This window comes from Dermacentor albipictus, chromosome 3 (genome assembly GCF_038994185.2).
Source record: "Dermacentor albipictus isolate Rhodes 1998 colony chromosome 3, USDA_Dalb.pri_finalv2, whole genome shotgun sequence".
NCBI lineage: Eukaryota > Metazoa > Arthropoda > Arachnida > Ixodida > Ixodidae > Dermacentor > Dermacentor albipictus.
Genome location: NC_091823.1, coordinates 69,844,788 through 69,867,231, shown reverse-complemented (window position 1 = coordinate 69,867,231; position 22,444 = coordinate 69,844,788). Strand labels below are relative to the sequence as shown.

Here is a 22,444-nt window from a genome sequence, read left to right as displayed (position 1 = left end):
CATCTCTTGGGCATTCATTTCGACAAGAGGGAAGAAACACTTTATTCGGTGCTTCACCGTTAGTCCGAGTTAATTTCGACATTACTGCAATCAAAGCGGTTTACCTCCCTAGTTCGAACTGTTCAGATACTTGCAGTTACCAGGGTTCGGATTCACAAAAACATTCTTACTCTAAAACTGTCCATAAGACCTTATCCCAAGCAATCGTAATGTCAGACACTATCGTTAGCAAAGAGCAATTACGAACGAAAAGATTTGTGAATCCGGCCGCAGGTTCTTTACTGTCGAGTTCAAAAATAGGCTGCGTGTATTGCAAACAATCGAAAACTGTATAATATATCAATGTTCCTACTATCTTCTCTGTCGATATAGTAATAGTGACCACAGATAATATCGTCTGATACAGTATATATCGCCCCCCCCCACATATTTTTTTTTTATCTCTAGCTTTTCATAGCTCATTGTTCCGCTACTAGAGCGGTGAGTGAGAGAGGCGCTAGAAGGTGCTCATATTGGAACGCCGCGTGCGTCTCCACCGATGAGGGCGAAAAAAAAAGGTGTTCGGATACGTGCGGCAAAGCTCGGTTTCGAGTAAAACAACCAGGTGGTGTTGTCATCGATGCGTCACCGGGCCGCGAAACCCTCAGTATTACAGAACTTTTGCCGCACCATGATCACGGCTTGCCTTTCCCTTCATGAGTCAGTGGTGACGCCGGCGTTTGCCGCCGCGTTGCCGGTGTTCGACATCATGGCGTCGGGAGCGCCGGCGACGGTGCATCGCTCGGCGCACGGCTATGCGTGCGGCTGCGCCAGTGTATGCTTAGAAAGCTGGGGAGCGCTTCATCATCAGAAGGAGCGTGGTGGTTACAACGAGAACGCTGTGAAACATCATTTAAACTCAAATGTCCTCGACGAGGAATTGGGACATTGAGACCCCCAAGCAATTGGGCGAGCTCGATATACCTAGCCTGCGCACCAGCTAACGCGATAGCATTCGCCTTGTACACTTGTAACCCTCCTGCGATATTTATTAACGCGACAGCGTTAAGGAGCTCGTGTCGCAGAAAAGCCGGTGTCGTCAGCGTTGGCGTCGGCGGCGTTGGCCGTGAGCGATAAATCCCGGGATGCACTTCATGAATAAAAAACAACGTTTTTTAGTGTGAAGCCGTTGAGGGCTACTTCCCCCAGGATCGTGTCCGTGTGTCGACACAAAACTCGAGCCTTCTCCGGCATCCGCGTCAGACGCCACCTGCGTTCTCGTTTCCAGTTTCTCGCGAATGCTCTGTTCCTCTATGTAATCTAGGTATCTCGGAAAAAATTATACTGAAATTGACCGCTAAGCTGACGGTATCATTACGCCGAGTTTCATTTACTTGTCACAATTAGTTAGTTCACTGTGAATTTGTGAACGTTACAGAATTCTCGTCTGCTGTGACATAGATGCGGCGATTGAGGTAGAACACACCACAGCTTCGCTGCTCGTCCTAGTGGAAGGGCTGATTATTTTTCTTTTTCCTTTAGTTCAAACAGATTCTCTAATGTTCACATAGAGAATTTAGCTCGATTCGTCCTGTTCAGGTGCATTACCTGGAGAGTCGGAAAATATGCCACGAGAAATCACAACGTCTTGGACACTGATATTGATACGTTGAGTTATTAACTATTTACTTCTCTTTATGACAGATCCTGTAATTTCGAAATCGAAGCCGAGCACCAGTGAAATCGCGTACGCTTAGCAGAAGCCTGAGGACTAGCACAACTGTCGAGGTCTAATGCTCTACTAAGTACGATCGGCGTTCCAGTGAGCTTTTTTCAAAAGCCTCATGTATAGCGTTACGGGGAGATTTTAACCTTCAACGCATATGTATATATATATATATATATATATATATATATATATATATATATATATATATATATATATATATATATATATGTATATATATATATATGTATATATATATATATATATATATATATATATATATATATATATATATTACGCAGATATTGCAAATGGATATTTTGGAAATTGAGAAGCTCGGCTTCAATTTACCTATTTTAGCCGCTGTGCTAAGCGAATAGCTAGAAGTTGAGTATTAGATATATTGATTTATTTACCTGTATTTTCCTGTTTTCAAGAAATCCATCGTATACTGGAGAGCAGTGCTGTTTTTAAAACACGCTCCATATTAAAAAGAAGCCTACAGAAAGAAGAAATGAATTAAGTGGCATTAAGGTTCGCTACTTTCCTTACTATTCCTATCGTAATTATTTTATATTACTGTCATTTTAAATTGCACCTACAATTCAATTTATCTCGACTCACAGCTCAATTACACAAAACTGTTTTGTTCGCAGGCATACATTTTTAGTAACTGCTTATATTAGCTTTTAGCTGAACGAGCAGCTATACTCGATTACTGGCCCATTCCCCATTATGGGTGCTTACCATGTTTTGAATTCACAACAACAACAACATGCCCGGCTAATCTTGTCAGCATCTATAGTGTGTACCAGCTAACGTTAGCCGAGATGTTCATCAACAACAAAAATTAAAAAGAGAACTTGCAAGACACAATTATAAAACCTACGGTGCTCGTTCGTCAGCCCTACCGGAGCTCTTAGAATTGTATCTTGCAGGAGGCCCGGAGTGTGACCTTGGTTCCCTTGGGACTAATAAATGTTATTTCTCTCTCTCTCAATATCCCTTGCACCTTGTGTTTTTAGCTGCTTGGCTAACGTTGACTGGGGCACGCGGTATTATATAGCGTCTCTCGCTTACGCTGCTGTTCCACATCGCCGGAGTTCTTCGCCGGAGCAGACGGTGAGTCCAGCAATGCTACACAACTCGAAAGTGAGCAGGGAGCAAAGTGGGAGGGCATTTGTGTCTCCTTCTGATGCCCGGATGCCGGTCGCGATTGATCCTAGATGAGAAATACGTGCTAGCCGGATCGAAACATTCCTTTGGGGGCAGTTTGCAGCTGGCTTTACGTGGGCCAGGGTTCTCGGAAGGCACGTCTGCAACCCACGCGTCTTCTCACAGTCTTCGCTGCCGGATAAATTACCCGAAGAAAACGCCACGAGAAGTACGCGGCTCTTAACCGCAGACGCAGTGCGTATGCTTCGGCTGCTTGTGAGTAGCATCGCTGGCCGTGCAAAAGCCGCCCATTGCGCGCCCCGTCTTTTTCTATCTGTGTTCTGCTTGCGCGAAGCAGATTGCCTCACATTACCACTGCCCACGAGACCCTCAGCCCGGATTCTCCGCGCTAAGCTCGAGTGCCCAGAGCTGCGTCCACTATAAGAACTTGTCGTTGTCTTCTCTGCGGCGTTCAACTTACGTTTATTCTTTCTCACCTTCAAGTTTTATTCTCACATTCAAGTGTGTGTGTGTGTGTGTGTGCGCGTGTGCGTGTGTGTGTGTGCGCGTGTGCGTGTGTGTGCGTGCGTGTGTGCGTGCGCGTGTGCGTGCGTGTGTGTGTGTGTGTGTGCGTGTGTGTGTGTGTGCGTGTGCGTGTGTGTGTGCATGTACGTGTGTGTGTGTGTGTATGTGTGTTTATGTGTGTGTGTGCGTGCGTGCGTGCGTGTGGTCCCTGCATTATATATAAACAGTTCTCATAAACTGACAAAGACACCTCTCCCGGGAAAGAACATAATGTAGAAAAATAGCAAAGGGCTTTCTTTTCCAATTCTCATTGCAAGAAAACTTCTCTTTACTGTCTATAGGACGCCTTGGCCATTTATTAAATTTTAGGCTCACGGGCTCATCGCCTTCGAGGGACAAGCAGCGAGTGATATGAATCGCCGGGGCACAACCCTAATTATTTAAAAATAGTATTTCATTCCTTCAGCAAAGAAGCGCTGAAAGCACGCTTTCTTTTTCTGTAATTCTATCTCGTTCCTTTTTTCTTCGCGATCGCCTGGAAAGAGCAAATCTGAGTGTTCTCACTCTGCCGTCATCTTCCTGAAAAGCGCCCACATTTAAAAAGCACCCGCGAAATGAGGGACAAGAAAAAGAGCCTCAGAGAACTACGCGAATCCTACTCGGAGCTCTTTAAATCATTCAAAAAATTATGAGGAGACTGGGTGCCCGCCACTCCGCGATTCATAGAGTCCGCGAATAATTGGAACGTCGCGCGGACATCGGCAGTAAATTTTTTCCAATTCGGTTCCCGCAGGCGCCGGACGCGTCGCCGTGTCGAGCGCGATATTCCGTGCCCGGTCGGCCATCGTCGTCAGGCAGGCTCAGCGATAGCTTCGCCACTGGCTGGCTTCGCCACAACAAAAGCGATGGCTTCGCCACTCGCTTTTGTTAATGCATTATGCATTCGACGCCAACTCACGGATATACGGCCAACCATCCACCTGCGTTCCTGTCGCTATCTTCAGTCTCTTTCCTTTCTTCACTATCATCTGTGCGCGTTAGGGGAAAATTTTCGGAAAAACCCATTTCTGGGAGGTGTATATTAATTATGAAGAAAGCCCGCCAGAGTGGTTACGTGGCTACGGCGTCCTGCTGTTAAATAACGAGGTCAAGGCTACGATGCCCAGTCGCGGCAGCCACATTTTTACTGGACGAAACGAAAAAAAAAAGAAAGGCTCGTGTATTTGTCTGGTGGCGTAGCAACAGGGCGGGGCTAGCCTGGAGCGCTTGGCTATCGCTTGCTCTGCCCGAGAATTCCTTACTCTATTCTCCTTACACTATTCCTTGCACTATCAGCCATGGGTGTTTCTCCAAACGTTAATCAAATCGAGGTCTCGGAGTAAGGCGATCAACATGCGTAGAACTCATTTCCTTAATACTGCGGTTACTTCAAGAAACACAAAGCGTTCAAATCCAATGTTTATAAAAACCTTCTTTCCATTTCTTTTTTTCTTGTTTTGTTGACCATGAAGGAAAGGTTTTGCCTCCTCTTAAAATGGTGGACACAACCAGACGTAGTGTTCCCCATCATCAATTTTCACCACATTAGTTCGCGTAGTGGGGAAGCAGATCTTTCAGCCTTAAATGGCCTTGCATGTGTGTAGGTGGAGGCGGTTATAACTAGATACAGGCGCGCAGATTCTTAGCGAGTAAGTTATCTGACAACACGAGTTAAGTGTATAAATTTGTGGAACGTCCGAATTTTTTTACGGATAGCGTCCTTCGTACCGTGTAGGTTATTCCGAGCTCTGACCTTCCGCACATAATTCAGCACTCGGCGCGAGGCCATCAGCTTTCTCGTTACCTCAAATTGCAACCTGATATGGAACCCACTGCAATTTTACATTGATGCCCTTCTTTCTGAGGTTTTTATTAGGGGCCAGAGATTGCTTTGCAAGTATGTCACAAAACGCATGCTGTATGACATAGTCGCTGTAGCGCTGACTTGGTGTTTGTGAGGACCACGACATCTTGCGAAAAATAGGACGTAAGTTTTAGCAGAGCAGCAGTGACTGCAGCTCTTTCAGGAGCTGTAGGCGAACCTAAGGGATTCAGAAATGCAGATCATGCAACCCAAGAGAAGGCACGCACAATGCACCCGCGCAGCTGTAAACATCTACGTACGCCGACCTGTCTCTGTAGATTTGCTTGTAGTTCTGATACGCTGTCGAAAAAATATATATATATTTAACGTTTTACGTACCAAAATCACAATATGATTATGATACACGGCGTACTGGATAGCTTCGGATTAATTTTTACCCCTTGGGGTGCCTTGAACGCGCACCCAAGCCACGGTACGCGAGCGTTCGTTCATTCCACCCTCGTCGGCACACGCTAAAATTAACTGAAGCCTTACTGCGGAAACATTTCATATACTTTTCACTGAAGTGTCAGCTATCACAGGTATGACCACTCGTTCTCGCCTCCGTTTTCAGCACACATATAGGAGTTAGCTTATGAAAACGTTCATCACGTGCACCAAGTGTCGGCGGCATTGTTGAGCGCACAATCGGCATCTGCGTAAATAAAGCACATCACCTAATATCATCACGGAAAGGAATGTAAATAGACAGCGAGTGTAGCGAAAGCATATACTATATACAGAAGAAGGTCTTCACAACATTAGTCGGAACAGCACCGTCAGTTTTGCGACGCCTGAGAAATAGGGGCTGCAGCCGAAGGCCGGAGTGCAGAAAGCCGCTTTGCGTTTTCCCGCTTGATTCATCCGCTCCTTGGTGGAAAGAACATTCGGAGTGCACCCCCACCTTCTCCAAACGCATACGAAATTTCGCACCGAATCCGCAGCCGTCATTAAAAATTGAGACACCCATCTCCCTGTTCATTTATTTCTCCTTCTTCTCAGACTGTCGTTGCATAAAAACTGGAACGAAACTAGCAAAATAAAAGGGAGCTGAAAAGACATGGTCGTGCGAGCGTGCATGCTCAATTCGCTTTAAACGCGGCACTCGCAACTTCTTTTCTACCATGGAAACAGAAGCGGTGAGGCGCCAGAGAGCGTATCACGTTCGGGGATCAGGTTACTTGGAGCTTCTCTTTTAATGACTGTGTGTTTGTGTGTGTTTCTTTTTTTTTCTCCCCGCTTGTGCGCGTCGGCCTCGTTTCCGCTAGCTTTCGATTTGGCAAAAAAAAAAAATGTACGAGGCAGGAGTGTCACAGAGAGTCGTCGGAACGCAAAATTGAAATCTGGAAATGCCGAGATTGAGGACGCAAATAATTGAACGAGGCGCACTACACGTTACTCTGCTTTTTCTTTCGCCATTTGTGTTTTTTTTCTGCTGCAAAAACAGCGTTCAGATTTACCAAAGCGAGGGAAGAGATACCGCTTTGCAGAATGTCATTGTGATTCAGCAAAGCGGTCTCGATGATGATGAAAAACGTTTATTTTCTCTATTTTGCAGTGATTTTTGCGGCATCAGATGGAGTCTTCCATCTTCTCTCCAGGGTCGGTTCCCCTAGTCCAGGGCTCCGCTGAGGGTAGCTGCCCTGCGTGCACGCCTTACTAGTCCTTGTTGGACTTTCAGGGTGTCGCTGGATAGCATCCTCTCCCACTGTTCCGCACTCGGGTTTTTTATTATGGCTAGCCCTTCTGTTTTCTGGCAAGCCCATGTGGTATGATATAGGGTTGGTTTGTCTCCACACCATGGGCACTTGCTCTCGTACTGCGTGGGGTAGATCTTGCTGAGCATGTTTAGGCACGGGAATGTTCCCGTTTGTAGCTGTCGCCATGCTACGGCGTCTTCTCTGTTTAGTTGTTTGTGAGGGGGTGGGTATTTTCGTCTGATGCCTCTGTAGTAATTGAGTATCTCTGAATAGCTTTGGGCTACCGGCTCGGGTTCCTCAGTGGGGTCGGGAATGTTGGATGCTCGGTTTGTTGCGTGCCCTCGAGCTATCCTATCGGCCTCCTGATTTCCCGTAATGTCGGTATGTCCCGGCACCCAAACTATCGTGTGTTTGGCCTGGTTGTTGACGGTTTTGCCACTTGAGCGGAGGATGCGGAGCGCGCTGTGGCTGATTCTGCCGTTTAGGTAGTTGCGGCATGCTGCTTGTGAATCTGTGAGTATGGTTAAGGACCTGTTGCATCGGTAGCCCTCCGCTGCCGCTAGAGCCACGGCTGCCTCTTCGGCCTCAACTGTGAGGCAAAAATGGAGTTCAGGCGTTGTCGGGCCAAGCTAGCATTTAAAATGGCGTTCTTGAACATCTGAAGCTTTAATGATTCAACCTTCACTTCGGAGATAAAATTAGCTCAATGCGGATGTCTTCGTAACGCGAACATAGAGGTAAGGCCGGGCTTCATAGAATGGCGGTTCTCTACAATGGCACGGCAAACGAGCTTATGTGAAATAACAAACTCGTGAGAAAAATACGGCAGTTGTGTGAAAAGCAGGTCAGAAAACAAGATGCGAAAATAATAAGTATGCTGTAAAAATTCGTGTAAAATATCGAAGTCCCTTCCCAAGAATAAAACAACGAAGTTCCCGAGAACGGTGCGACAAGATTGGCTGAAAGTGAGGAAATAAGTACGAGTAGAAGCTGCAGGTTATTGTGCGTTGCGAAGTGTTTAACGTCACCACGTACAAATTTCAAGGAACCAAGCAGAAGGCAAATAGTCCTCAGAACGCATTGTCTGCCAACGTTTTGTGGTAGTCAGAAAACATGTTCCAACAACAGGATCATTTTGCAGCGTAGGCTGTTATGGGCTAATTTCAATAGCAATTTAGGTTGGCGACGGTGTCCGCCGCCGCCGGTGCCCGTAGGAGCTGTCGCGGAGAATTAAAGAAAAATAATACCCAGTTCCCTCCGGGTCTGAACCCGGGCCCGCTGCGTGAGAGTCAGCTACTTTACCACTGAGCTCTAAACGACGCACCGACTCTAAACGACGCACTCTAAACGACGCACCGACTGGACTATATACAATCGCCTTGATGCAGCCATACGGCGGCATACAAAACAGCTTCGTCGCAAGAGCTGGGAAGCTTTGTGTAGTTCGTTGCATACTGGAAGTGGTTTTGGAAATGTATGGCGCATACTGAAGGCTCTCCGCACTCCTGAAATCTGCAAGAATCCAACGGCTACATTGAGCATAGCGACTGGCCAGTCACCAAAGGTAATAGCAGAGGCATTTGCAGACATTTTCTTCTCTCCTGCATCCAGAGACACCACAGTTAGCGATATTCCTTCTTTGACAACTCACAGCACCGTAACCGCTTCCTACAGTCCAGCTTGCCAGATGGACGAGGCAGATTTCACTCTTGAGGAGCTGCGACACGCGCTGAGCCTCTCCAAACGCCGCACTGCTCCAGGCGCAGATGGTGTGACGTACCAAGCATCGCGGAACGTTGATAAGAGTTTCCATGACCGTATATTGGACGAGTACAATGAAGTATGGAAAACCGGTGTAATCCCTGCTGAGTGGAAATCGTCCGTTGTAAAACCAATTTTAAAGCCCGTGCGTCCGGCAAGACACCTCAAGTCCTACCGACCAATATCCCTAACTTCAAACATCGTCAAGTTAATGGAGCGAATGGTCTTGTTTCGCTTAGATGTCAGGCTAGAGGAGCTGAATTTTTTCCCTGATGTCATGAGTGGCTTTCGTCGCCGCCGTTCGGCTCTGGACAGCATATCAGACCTTGCCTCAGCACTCGAATTTGCTAAAGAAAACAAGCATTCCGCCTACATGCTCTTCCTAGACATACAGCAAGCTTTCGATTCAGTTCCGCATAAGGCGATTATTTTCGCACTTGCAACCGCGGGAATTTCGGGTCGTCTACTCCAGTTTGTGCGTAATTTTCTATCGGAGCGCCGCATGAAAGTGCGTGTCGGAGGAGTAACCAGTGAACACCGAAATGTGAAGTGCGGTGTTCCACAGGGCAGCGTATTATCGCCGCTTTTGTTTAACGCGGCACTCGCCGCGCTTCCAAGTCGTTTGCCTCGAGACACTGACTTCCCTGTGAGCATAGCTGTCTACGCAGATGACATTGCTCTGTGGATCAGCGGCCCTTCGCACCTTGGTCCGCGGCTTCGTGCAAGCTTGCAAAGAGCTCTCAACGCTACTTCGGAGTACTTGGGTGACGTTGGCCTGCTCATATCACCTGCTAAGTCGGCTGCGATAGCATATCACCCTAAACAACGCGCTCGTCGAACAATGAGCCGACTGTATCTTGACGAAACGCCTATAAACTGGGTGCGACAACACCGTTATTTGGGCTTAATTGTGGAAGATCGCATCTCTTGGCGTCCTGCCGTTAAATCTGTACGACGCAAATCGCACTCCCTTCTTAAGTATGTGGCCGCCTTGACTGCTCGAGGTGCTGGTTGCGACCAAACAACGGCTCTTCAGGTGTACCAGTCATCTGTACTCTCAGGCATACTGTACGCATTACCACTTTTGAACATACCACCTAGTTTGATGGCCCAACTGGAGTGAGATCATCGCGTTGCCCTTCGACTAATGCTTGGCTTACCTCGTGAGGCGCAGTCTATTGCATTACTTACTGAAGCGCATCAGTTACCCCTGAGGCTGCAAGCAGATCAGAGAGCTCTATATCATATTGAGCGTCTGCACCGCACATCGAATGGTCAAGCGCTTTTTGATCGTCTGATTCACAGCCCATTATCTCGCATGGGAAAAATGGCGGCATTATTTATGGATATCACTACCATTTCTGATCATGCTGCTTCAGATACGTCTCCGCCTCCAAAAGGTATCACGACACATGTATTCCCCATTTTCCTCACAATCCCTGGCATGCACAAGAAGTCTGATATGGCTGTTTCGGCAATATTCCAATTGGCTCAATCACACTTGTTCGAAAAGTTTCCAGATCATCTTCAAGTTTTCACAGATGCATCTGTGCACAACGACGGTCAAGGCGCCTCTGCAGCTTTTTACTGCCCTTCAACTCAAGTACGACGTATCTTTCAGATACCTAATCCAACTTCGTCAACAACTGCGGAACTAGCAGCGATTAATGTTGCATTGAAATACGTGCTAGAGGAGTTAATTACATCGAAGGTCGTCATCTTTATGGACTCTCGTGCTGCCCTTAGCAGGTTACGACGCAGTGAGCTTGATTGTCCACTTGTGCGCAGTATTAATGACTCTGCGAGCAAAATTACATCACGTGGGGTATCTCTCGTTGCTCAATGGATACCTTCACACGTAGGAATCACCGGAAATGAAGAGGCTGATCGGCTCGCTTCAAGTTGCGTTCATAACAACTGTGACTGCCCAGAAATTTTGCGCAAGCTTGATGACGCTCGTCTGCTGATTCGTCGCCACCTACTCAAGCAGCATCCAGATCAGCGCGTCGCAAATGGAACGTTCCCGCCCCGTGTTCGTGGTCGAGGCTTGCCTCGTCGCGCTAGAGCACAACTGCTCAAGCTGAGGGTTGGTTGCGTGAACGTGCACGAACGTTTATACAGACAAGGTCGTGCGGAAAGTCCATTGTGTACGTCTTGTGGCTGCTACGAGACACTTCAGCACCTCATACTTGAGTGTCCCGCTTTCAGTGCGCAGCGCATGTCGCTAGTGAGAAACTATCATCTCCTTGGCCTGCGGTGTGCGACACTCGAGGAATGTTTATACCCCAGTGGCTGTGCATATAAACGTGATCAGGCCCATCGCGCCCTACTAACCTTTATAGAAGTAACTCACTTAGGTTTACGTTTGTAGCATGAACATTGAACATTGAACATTCTGTAGTAGCGTGACCTTCAGTGACCGGCCCTACTGTGTGTGATCTGTACTGTGTTCTAAGACTTCTTCCTTCGAAGATGGGAGGTGGCGGGTTCAAACACCTTATAGTGTATATTGTGAACCGACTAACGGTGAAACGGTGATTACGTGCAGCTTTACTTGGCGTCTCATCGTGGAGAACACAATTAGCCGCATAGCGAACTAGCCATGGATGTGGTTGATAATTGTGGAGGCTGCTCGACGCGGCGTCACTTTAATTCCGGATGCTGAGTTCTACTTCAGTCTTTAGATTTGTCCTGTTGCAGTGTCCTGTTGCTCTCCTTTCCTCTGTCCGTTTTCCTCCCCTCCTTCCTATCCTCTTTTTCTGTGTTGCTGTCACCTCCCTTCAGAAGAGTAGGCAGGCGTTGTGCCCCTTCCGGTGGCAGTTGCCAGCCTGCCCCTCGCTTTCCCTTTCCTAATACCTGTGTATATGTGTATATGTGTTCAAAACAAATAATAATAATAATAATAATACCACTGAGCCCCACCAGCGCTTGCTAGCATGCCGCACAACAATGCCCCATAAAGGTGTCCCCTAGCGCGCGAGGAGACAAGCGATGTCACATGCGCGCCGCGTATAGCGTCGATGTGTGCACATTCTGCTTTGCAGTTGCGTAATATTACAGCTGGTGGAGTGCCATGTAGCTGATACACAGGTAGCGGTACAAGGTAGTTAAGATAATTTAGGGAAGAAAAAGAAATTTAAAGGGATACACAATAAAGATGCAGGAATATTGAGAAAGCACCACAAATGCATTCCTAAGACACGAGTGCTATTGCATATAGTCAGTATTCGGGTTATTTTTGAGCGGATCACTGTATTTTCGACGCTGTGTGAGCGGCCGCCGGGTCACACGCAGCGAACTCCCGAGAGCAAGCCGGCGGATCTGGCGTCACATCTGTCTTCAAGCAGCGATGGGGCGAACTGACCAGCTGCGACCTGTTTTGTTTTCCCCGCGTTGCGCCGTGCACAATGCTAAGTTCTCGTGAGAGTGATGGCACGAGCGGCGATTATGACTTCGATGAACAACCTACTGAACGACCACACACGATAACGGCATTTGCGTACGATCGGTCCGCGTCATCTAGCGACAATGACGACGACCCGCCGCAGCAGTCGCCCTCCGCGGTGCCGAGGCAGCCTGGACCAGCAACGTGGTAAATGTCTACGCGGTGCATCGCATGGACGCGCGTAGACCTTGAGAGATCAGGGGCGGTATCGTGCGTGAAACCAGATACAAATGCGGTTCCTGCGGCTCAGGTCGCAAGCTTGCACCTGTCACGAATGACAGAGCGAGACCGAAGGCGCACACCTCATTGGCAGAGAGAAAGAGAGAGAGAGAGAGAGAGAGAGAGAGAGAGAGAGAGAGATGCAAACGAGAGAAAGGCAGGGAGGTTAACCAGAGTTAAAAGCTCCGGTTCGCTACCCTTCACTAGGGGAAGCGAAAGGGGAAGCAACGACGGAAAGTAGATGGTGACAAAAATAAAATTGTCAACGTTACAGTGGATTCCAAGCCACTGGCATAATGGGCAATGAACATGCCGATGCAGCAGAACGACCTGCACATGATGAGGGTTTAAAATATTCCATTCCATCCTGAAGAACATACGCTGCAATAAAATTCGTGTGTTTGCAAATGAAGCCATCAGAACTTTATGGAACACACCAATATTGAAGCACACACGTCTACACCGATTGGACCCATCCCTTCGACTTCGTCCCCCTTCTGGACCCTCTTGACTCGAGACAGCAGTACTTTGCCGACTGTGGTTTGGTGTCACTTACACAAGATCTTTCGCCTTCCGAGTAGGTATGGACGAGAGCGCGGCTTGCAGACACGGCGGTGGCCAGGAGACTATAGAACATGTACTTTGCCACTGTCCTCGATACAGCGCGCACCGGCTGTCACTATCGACCGCGTTGGCACACCTTGACGACAGGCCACTTTCAGAACAGTCAGTCTTGGAATGCCAACATGAACTGTCGTCGCATCGAAAGTCCGTCAAAGCGTTGTAGACCTTTTTACGTGGCAGTGGTCTATTAGGAAGACTATAATGATGCCATTCCGTCCCTCATTGGCAGTGTTGCATCCGCGGCAATGCGCCCAGCGTGATCCAGTCACGAAAACGCTTTGCCATATGTTTGGTTTCAGCAGAGCGAGGACGCTTATGCCTCTGGCTATGCAATGCCAGGCACGTAGGGAAATTACTCTGCGTTCTGCTTAAGCGGCTTCTTCCGTCCGCTGGCTTGTATGTTATGGTACCACTGCCATCGCGTAAAATACAGAGGAACAAAGTTTTTATGGAGAGCCTGCAGAACTGGCAGCTACAAGGAACACAAGTGGCGAGCAAGTAACATGTAGCTTAGCTCAGCACATTCCTTCTGCGCTAGTTAACGCGCCCGCTCCCCCGTTGTTTCCTTACCGCACGTGCTCCTTCCCTTAGCGGGAGCGAGATGTCGCCACCAGTATTATGCAGGCGATATCTTTGTTTGTTTGTTTGTTTGTTTGTTTGTTTGTTTGTTTGTTTGTTTGTTTGTTTGTTTGTTTGTTTGTTTGTTTGTTTGTTTGTTTGTTTGTTTGTTTGTTTGTCTCGTTCGTCATCGCTGCAGAGAAAGCAAATTTCGATTCATTCGGGCAGAATCGGTCTGGCTCAGAACATGTTATAAACAACAAATTATTGCCATACGGTACGTCTGCACAAAACTCCAGCGTGAGCAAGCCAGTGGTCGACGCGAGAAGCATTTATTTCGGCACCCTTGCACACAGCAGACCGTCGGCACTCTGCTGCGATGACACGGCTGCTCCTCACATCAAACCCCAAAACCACGAGATGAAAGACGAGATACTTGAACAGTTCACACGAGGAAGCGGTACGAATTGAACGGTCGAATAGCAAAGCAAACGCGTCGTAGAAAACGTCAAGCTCGCCCTTTCGCGCGCTCAGTGCGGGCGATCGCTCGCAATGGGCGGGAAGCAGTGAGGCAGGTGTGACGCGATATCCGGTTTCGTCGGAGCCTTCAAAGGTAGCCGCTAGGTACGGCAATTTGAGAAATATTCATTAGGATAATTTATTTTCGCTCATTTCTGCTCATAAAAAGTGTCGTTTTGGTCACTCTCCGCGCGATAGCTATCATTGGAGCCAGTATTTCCGGCCGAAATTGTTTTTTTTTTATTCTGTATCCCTTTAAGGAAATGTATACAAGAATGCTAGAAAATATATTGCGTACCTGATTAAATCAAGCTGGCTAGGTGATTATGTTACCGCCGCTTTTCAAAGGGGATGCCAATAAATCATCCTCATCGTTATCATCGTATCTGCCACTTGCGATGTGAGCTGCGCGCCCCGTAGCGTCTATACGTCCGCACTTTGAGTTGAAGTTGCGTATTATTACACCAGGAGGCACTTCATGTAAGAGTTCCGTAGATAGCGGTACAAGGTAGACAGCAAGTCTTGAGGAAAAGAAAGAGGAATATGAAGATGTATAAATATTGATGTAATAAAAACATCAAAGGCATCTCTGACTAATCCAAGCCGGCGAAATGACTTTTTCACCACCCCGTTTCAAAGCGAATGCCATCAAATCATCATCAACATTAGCATCGTATCGTGCCATTTCACATGCGATGTGACATGCGCGCCGCGTAGCGTTGGTACATACAAACTTTGCATTGCAGTTCCGTTGTGTTCCACCAGGTGTCCCGACATGTATCAGTCGCATATAGCGGTTGAATGCTGCATGTAGCTGGGCCTGGTTAACTCAGTAGACTATGTGACTGTTTCTCACCACCCTGTGTTGAAGGGGATGCCAATAAACCATCATTATCATCATCAACAGCAACGTGCTGTGTCACAGGTCAAGGGATGTGACATGTGCGCCCCGTAGACTGGATACCTGTGTTTACTCTTCGTTGCACGTTATGACACCTCATCGCAAGGTACGAACCGCTGCTGAAGAAGCGAATCGTAGGGCTACGCAAACAGCTGTGACCAGGCAAAATCGGGCTCAGCACACCACTGTGCATAAAGCAGGACAATTAAGCCGCAGCTTGCCGTCGATGGCGGGCGGACAGTTCAGATCATTCTCACGAAAACTACGCGAAGAGACTTCGCCGCGAAGAACTTCTAGTGCGTGGTGCCGAAAATCGAGCTCCCATGGAGCCACTCCTACAGCTTAAGCTGTGACTGTGCTGCGAGTACCGCGCAGGCCTGTGACTTTTTTTCATGACTTTTTAACAAAACCAGCATCTCTTAACCCTGTCATGGAATCTTTATCGACTAAGTGCCCATCGCACAACTTCGCCAAGCAAAAAGAAAAAATAAATAAATAAAATAACTGCTCACCTTCGAAGGCAGTATGGAGTGGAGCAGCTCCTCCGTTCGCTTCTTGTCTTCGTCCAGCTTGGACTGGAGCATGCGCAGTCTGTTGGTGGCCTCGTCCAGCTTCTCGATGAGCTCCCGCTCCCCGCGGTGGTGGTGCGAGCGCAGGAACAGCTCCCTGGCCGGGTCGTGTATGGCCAGGTCGCTGAAGAACAGCCCGATGCGCCGCATGTCGTCGATGTCCTTGACGCGCGGCGAACACAGAAACAAGATGCTGTGCGTCTCTTCGACCGACACCATCTGGCCCTTGAGTCGTAGAACTGGAGGGCTGGTCGAGCTGTCGCCGCCGTCCACCTCCGAGTTGTTGGACCCACGAGGCCTAAGCACGCCTTCTTTGGTCTGCACAACGAACACCTGAGATGGGGAAGGTTGAAAACGTGTGAGAGAGAAAAGGAACGTAGAAGTGAAATTACTTTATTTCGCTAATAAAAACAAAATAGCGGAAGGAATGACGAGATACATTAGTACGTCCGCATTGGAAAGCTTTTGTCTTCCCACGCATGGGTAGCACTCCGTCGAAACTATTTGTTAGTTTCCTCGTGTTTCTACTTACCTTGCCGTGCCTTGCTCGCAGAATCCGTCGACACCTATGTTTACGCCATCAAGAGTCAACGACAGCTAGCAATAAAATGGTCGCGACACTGGAGCAGAGTACACGGTGCGCATATTTTTAAACGGTGACTGAATTTGTTTTGTGTGTGTGCGTATTTCCCTTCTCTCGGACGCGCAATAAACCCCCTGCTGTTCAACGCGTTATATCCGAGCACCTTTTCTATTAATCCTGTATGTGTATCTAGCGCTGTCGTCTTCCAGGTGCGGTAGTCATGCAATCATTCCGTGGCGTATAAGTTTGAGCCCTCTTTCAAATCGTATAACCTGAGTAAGAGTGTATTAGCTCACATAAAAATAATATTAATTAAATAAATACATGAATAAATTACGGTACTCGGCATTCTCGAGCACCTGCCTTTGGTTAAAATACTTTATGAAGAAGCTGTCTGAAACTGAGGACGCTGGAATGGTCTGAACATCTCGGGAAGGCAAGCTGATTCGGAGGGTAGCTTTACAAAAGGCAATGAGGTTGCTGTGTACGTTACGTGTGTTTTTCTTACGCTCAGTTTAGAATCAGGTTATTCATGTGAGTAATAAGGTAACGATTACAAGATGCGTACATACAGAAGGAAGTGCCATAGTTTCAAACCGGATTGGGATGCTGCTCATTTAGTCGTGTGTGGTGGCTTCACTGACACCAGAGACGAAAGAACGGAAAGTAGTTAAAGCTGTTTTCATCTACGTTTCCAAGAACATATCAAAATGCAAGAGCAGTGCCGGCCTCCTGCTAAAGCACAGGCATAGCGCCAAGAAAGCAAGTAAGGCATACGGTGCCTTGTAAGTATGTATGTTTGTTTGACAAAAACGAAGTTACGTTGAAATGTCCTCGCTGCAGTCGGTGTAAATAGGCTGATAACGGCAAACATAACGACGAGCCAGCATGACAAATAACAGTCGAATGAAGAGGTCCACTTCCCTTCGTAGCGCAAAACACGTTGAAAATTCTCGCATGCCGCAGTTCTCTTGCAAGAAAGAAATACTAACTCTAAAGCATCTACGGACGTTCTAGATATCAAACTACATTTAATCACCATGCTCGGTTATGCTGTCCAGTAGTACGAGCGCACTCTCTCACACCATAGTTTCCTCCATAAGCGTTTAAGACAAACGCCTTTTCTTGGTGCGGTCAAAATGGCAAAGATTCGCTGGCGCCTTTCAACGCCCGAGGCCATTTTATTCCCAAGGAAAGTTCGCCCTTCTGCCTCTACACTACTTTTCGCTAGACTCCACCATATAAAAGTAAACCAGAGGGTCAAAAATCGATCACTGGGAGGAAGCTCGAAACACCGGGTGAAAAAATAAAAAAGAAAAACGTCAATATGTGCGCACGCAAGCCGATTCGTTCGCAACGCACGGGAAGAGATCGCTTCCGTGCAGACGTGTATCTGCCGTCGCGACGGTAACTGCGCGACGCCGAAGGCTTCGGACAACGTTTGTGCCTCCGTGGCCATTGAGTGCTTGGAAGGCACAGCGGCGAGACAACGACCGAGAAAGCAGCAGGTAAAGAACAGGAAAAGCAAAAAGCGATGGAAGAAGAAGCAGTATGGCCTGAAGAAGGCAACGCAAGAGAGTGAGAGAAAAAGGCTTGGGTTCATGGCGGAGGGAGCGGGGAAAGGGGGAAGGCGCAACGATCTTCGGACACGCTTACGCTTTTGTTTCCTGTCTCACTGTTCTTTGGCTTTCGAAATGCCATTCGGGGCGGAGACAGGCAAGAAGAGAACAAGAAGCTAGCCACAATGGAAAAAAAAAGAATGAAAAAGAGAACGCCAGGCAACGCTATCTTGCGCTATGAACAAGGGAGGTGACACGGAAACGAGAACGAAGAGATAGCCCATTGGCGTCGGCCGAAGGATCGAGGACGGCCGCTATTGCTGCTAAAATAACAAAGAGTGCAGACAAGGCGGCGGGAAAGGCGACCGCACCGCATAAGCACGGAGCGGAGGAGGAGCGGTAGTGCTAGTGATAGGGGCGGACGAGAACGGTCCGAGGAATGAGACACAGGGCTGGCAGGGCGGAACCGAAGGGCATAATAGCCGAGCGCTAACACGCCGTGACGGAAGCGTGTGCGATGGCGCGCCGAACGAAGAAGTCGAGGCGGTGGAAGGGACGAAAGCTGTGAAACAACCGCCGCAGCAGTGCGACTGCAATACCGGGAAACTCCCTGAGGCAACTTTTTTCTGCACCCAAGGCTGCGGAGAGGGGAAAAGAAATGTGTACCGTTGTTTTTTTTTTCAGTATTCAATTATAGCAGTAAGTTCTTTTTTTTCCTTTTTGATGTGCTCAAATGTAAAACAACATGGGCCGTGCTTCAACCGGATCTGTGTACTGTTTACCATGTATTTTGGTGCTAATTTTGTTTTTATTAAGTTGTGCTTGAAGAGCGAGGCTAGTAACAACAGGAGGAGTATACGCTGGGCTCAAAGTCCTTTTTCCCCCCTCGGATATAAATAAATGATGCCTTTGTCGAAAGTAGATTAAGGCGGCAGCAGTTTAGTGATATGTTATTTTAATAGTGGCTTTCCATTCACTTATGAATAAAAATAAACAAATTATTTTTGGGTATTAAGTTTAGCGCGCTGCTTTTTGTGCTACGTTGTCCTGAGCATTTTATATTCCCCAGGACGCTGTAGATATCAGATACTGTTTGCAGCTCTCAGACGAACACTTCTCCTTAGCAAAAAAATCTCGACATCAAAGTTTCGCGTTGTGTGTGTGCAGCGCTTCCGACACGTAATCTGCGTTCTTCCACTGATGTGGAGATAAATTGCTAAACAAATCCCAGCGGAGAAATACGAACGTGATCGTTGTGATGCTCAGGACCTATTCATTTTATTACGCCTCAACATTCCGTAGCATCGGCTTTGCTCGAAGAAGCATTTTGTTTTGTTTCTGAATTAGAATTCACCCGTCAACTGCTTTTAAAGTTTTCCCCGATATTGTGGCCTTGAGGCATCACAATCGATTTTAACAACGAAAAGCGACACGAAAATTTGCTATCGATGAAACCACAGTCGGTCCAATAAGAGATGTTCAGTGACCTTCGTAAGGCACTTCTCCTGGGGCCGTATAGAGCTGCCCCCTGTTAAAGGGATCACTCGCCCTCTCTCGCAAGAGCACGATCGCCTATATTTGCAGCAGAGAACTCGTGTTTGGTAGCTCCGACTCCTTCCGACACACCTGTGCAGCGTTTGAGACCAGAGAATGTCTCTATCAAGCCCTCACAAAGGGACATGACATCCTCTTTCAATGGCTGACTATGCGAGGGGTCTTCATTTACTGGCTTACACCAAGGCTCAAGCGTCGTGGAAACAGCCCGATTGTCTGGAACTGTCGTCTCCACCGGCTTGATCCTGCACTGGAGCGGCATGTTACATCACACTTCTTCAAGGAGTGGTGATGCACCTTTACTGTGCCGCCTCTGGTTAGTGGTGGCTTTTGCGAAAGCCTGCTCATTTCTTATTGCAATGTCTGGCGCACCTATCTGTGACGCATGCAATTGTAAAGATACGATCGAACACGTGTTGCCTTTTTGTGATCGTTATGACATCGAACGCGACGTTCCTCGCAGTGTGTTAAAGCGATTAGGTAGCAGTCTCTTTTCAGAGTCAAAGATTCTTGGAACATGGCACCATGCGTCGCAGGCTTACGAATCGACGCGGGCATTGCTACGGTTCACGAAATCGACTGGCTTCAGTGACCTATTGTAGGTGTGATGTGATGGACAACCGTACGTGTTCGCATTGGTAGTATCTTCCTTCCTCCCTCTCCTTTCTTTGTTTTCATCCCTGAAGCCCATTCCCCAAAGAGTAGCAAGCCAGACTTGCCTCTGGTTGAGCTCCTTACCTTTCCTTATATATTTTTCTCCTCCACCTCATGTGCGGTGCTCTAACATCGCTGCAACAGCAACTTGCAGCTAGGGCGCAAGCAAAGTGAGAGCCACACATTTAAGTTTGTTCCCTTTAACAGTGTACCATGCTGTGCATGAACGGATACTGGAAGTTCAGAAAATCGACATTATAGCTTGATACTTTGTCGTTGACATGGTAAAAGCGTCATGTGAAAATTTCTAGTTTTCTAGATGTTTGATATGAGTATCACTTAGTCTATTATGTAGCTGCAGCACTGAAGAGAACATGCTTGTCTCTTCTTTCTATTTTTTTCGCACCCCGATCCACCCCTCCATGTGGTAACCAATTTCAGTTACCCTCCCTGCCTTTCCATCCTTACCCCTCTCCACTTCCGACTGTCTCTTATTTCAGTTCAAAGAATACCTGCAGAAACGTTTTGCACAGACGATTCAAAAGAATATTTGTCTTTCAGCTATGTAACTTCCTTGGCCAAGGTAAGCGTGCATTAGAAAGCGGCTTCATAAAAAACTTGTCTATTTCTTAAAGCAAAAGCCACAGAGTGTCGTGTAGCAATCCTCGACGATGGCACCTGAAAGCAGTCTGCTTCAGTGCGATAGCGCGTTCAATGGAAAAAAAGCTGCAAATACGAAGGTTGCATTGAGCTCCAATTTTGTGCAGAAATCGGGGCTTCTTATTGTGGTCGTTTCCTAAGCACACCGTACGCATCTTTCTGTTTGTGCTCTTCCTGCTAGTCGACGCATAAAAGTGACTTCCATTTAAGATTTTTTTTTTTTGTCGAAGCACGCGTCAAAGACACGCGAGCTTTTCGAGTCGTAGAAATCTGCATGGCACGAACGACTTCCTCCGCCATTTTAATCTACGCCTCTGATGTGTGCTGCATGCGCGCTCAGCATTTTGACTGCACCACGCCAGCCGTCGCGTGGCGACCACGTATCTTCGGCTGCCAAGCGTTTGTTGTTGCAGAACATTCGCGGTCTGTTGCCGTCGAAACAGTGTTTGCCTGTTCTATAATTCCGCACGCCTAAACATTCACCGCGGCTCATTTCACGCTCAGTTTTCCACCTCACGCAATTTTCAAACAGCTGCGGCAGTAAAAGGAAAGCCAACACGCCAATATGGTGCTCATATTTTCATAGTAAACACATTACCATGAAGAAGCAGAGGGCACCAAGGCAGGAATCCGGTAGTGAAAAATGCCGTTCATCTCGTGATTAAACATGAGTGTTGATGCACACGTAGGCAAAAAGACTATTTGCTGGCGCAATCGGTGACAACAAAACGTAGCGAAAAGAAAGTCACTAATGATTTACGAACGTCATAGTGCTAACACCAAGAAAGGGCCAGCCTTTCTGAGGCACCTTATCCCTGTTTACAAATTTTGTACCACATAGCGCTAGCATGTCCCTTAGGCGATTTTTTTTTTTTTTTTGCCATGCCTACGTGCGAGATATGTACGAGTACAGCAACTCTGCTGACACACTTTCATTCGGTGCAAGTTATTACCCTGCGATCATCGATGGCACTGCTCACATGAAAGCTATAGGTCCGGGACGACAAGCAGAACCAATGAACAGTCAGTCAGCCAGTCAGTCAGTCAGTTAGTCAATAAATAAATAGTAAATAAATAAATAAATAAATAAATAAATAAATAAATAAATAAATAAATAAATAAATATTAGGACGACAGGTAAAAAAATATCTTCCGCTTTTAGGTGCTCATAGCTTTTTGCGACAATTTCCTAACAAGAGCAATATAAGACTGACCTGATTACAGTAGCTGCGTATGGACTCGAAGGTGCAATCAATGACAGGCCGCGTGATTTCAAAAATGTCGTCGAATTTGAGACGCTGTCCTCCCTGAGCCCGACTCTCCTTCCAACGGTGACCGGCTAGCCGTAGCAAGCCGTTGCCAGCTTGCATGATGCCGAAGTCACGGCCGAACAGCACGTGGAACGGGAATGCCATGCACATCGTCCGTACGCCCATGGGCAGGTCTTCGGGACTGTTGCTCAGCGTCTCAGATGCGTTGCTGCAGTGAAAAGCGCCAAGGAAAGGTTTCAAGTACGGTGCTTGAATAATACGCAGGGGGAAGGTGGTGCTGGTGGTGGGGGGGGGGGGGGTGAGCAGGGCGTGCGAAGGGCATACCTGGTCCAGCTCTGACAAAGTGAAGGTGCACGCGTTAACTTATGACGTAGTAGTTCTGCGGAAACCCGCAGAACTACTACCCGCGTTAACTTATAAGGGGAAACCTGCAGCAGCGTGCTTAAGACGGAACTGTAGAAACAAGCAGGAGTGCACTAAATGAGAAGCGCTGCTTGTTGTACAGGTCCCCTTTGTTCCTGTTCCTGCTTAAGCTCGCTGTAACAGCTTTAATCAAGAATAGCCTACGAGCCGATCGTT

General features: G+C 47.6%; 2 protein-coding genes across 2 annotated transcripts in view; one reads left to right on the top strand and one right to left on the bottom strand.

The window, feature by feature from the left end:
• LOC139057709 (uncharacterized) overlaps positions 1–22,444 on the top strand; it is a 531,286-nt gene that overhangs the window by 383,994 nt on the left and 124,848 nt on the right. The gene's annotated exons all lie outside the window — the stretch shown is intronic.
• The window catches only part of LOC135914320 (guanylate cyclase soluble subunit beta-1-like), a 112,513-nt gene that overhangs the window by 27,861 nt on the left and 62,208 nt on the right, over positions 1–22,444 (bottom strand). The window contains exons 6-7 of the mRNA XM_070535576.1: positions 21,809–22,073; positions 15,528–15,917 (exon numbers count right to left, since the gene is read on the bottom strand). Coding sequence (XP_070391677.1) covers positions 15,528–15,917; positions 21,809–22,073 — 655 coding nt within the window. The remainder of the gene's footprint in view (positions 1–15,527; positions 15,918–21,808; positions 22,074–22,444) is intronic.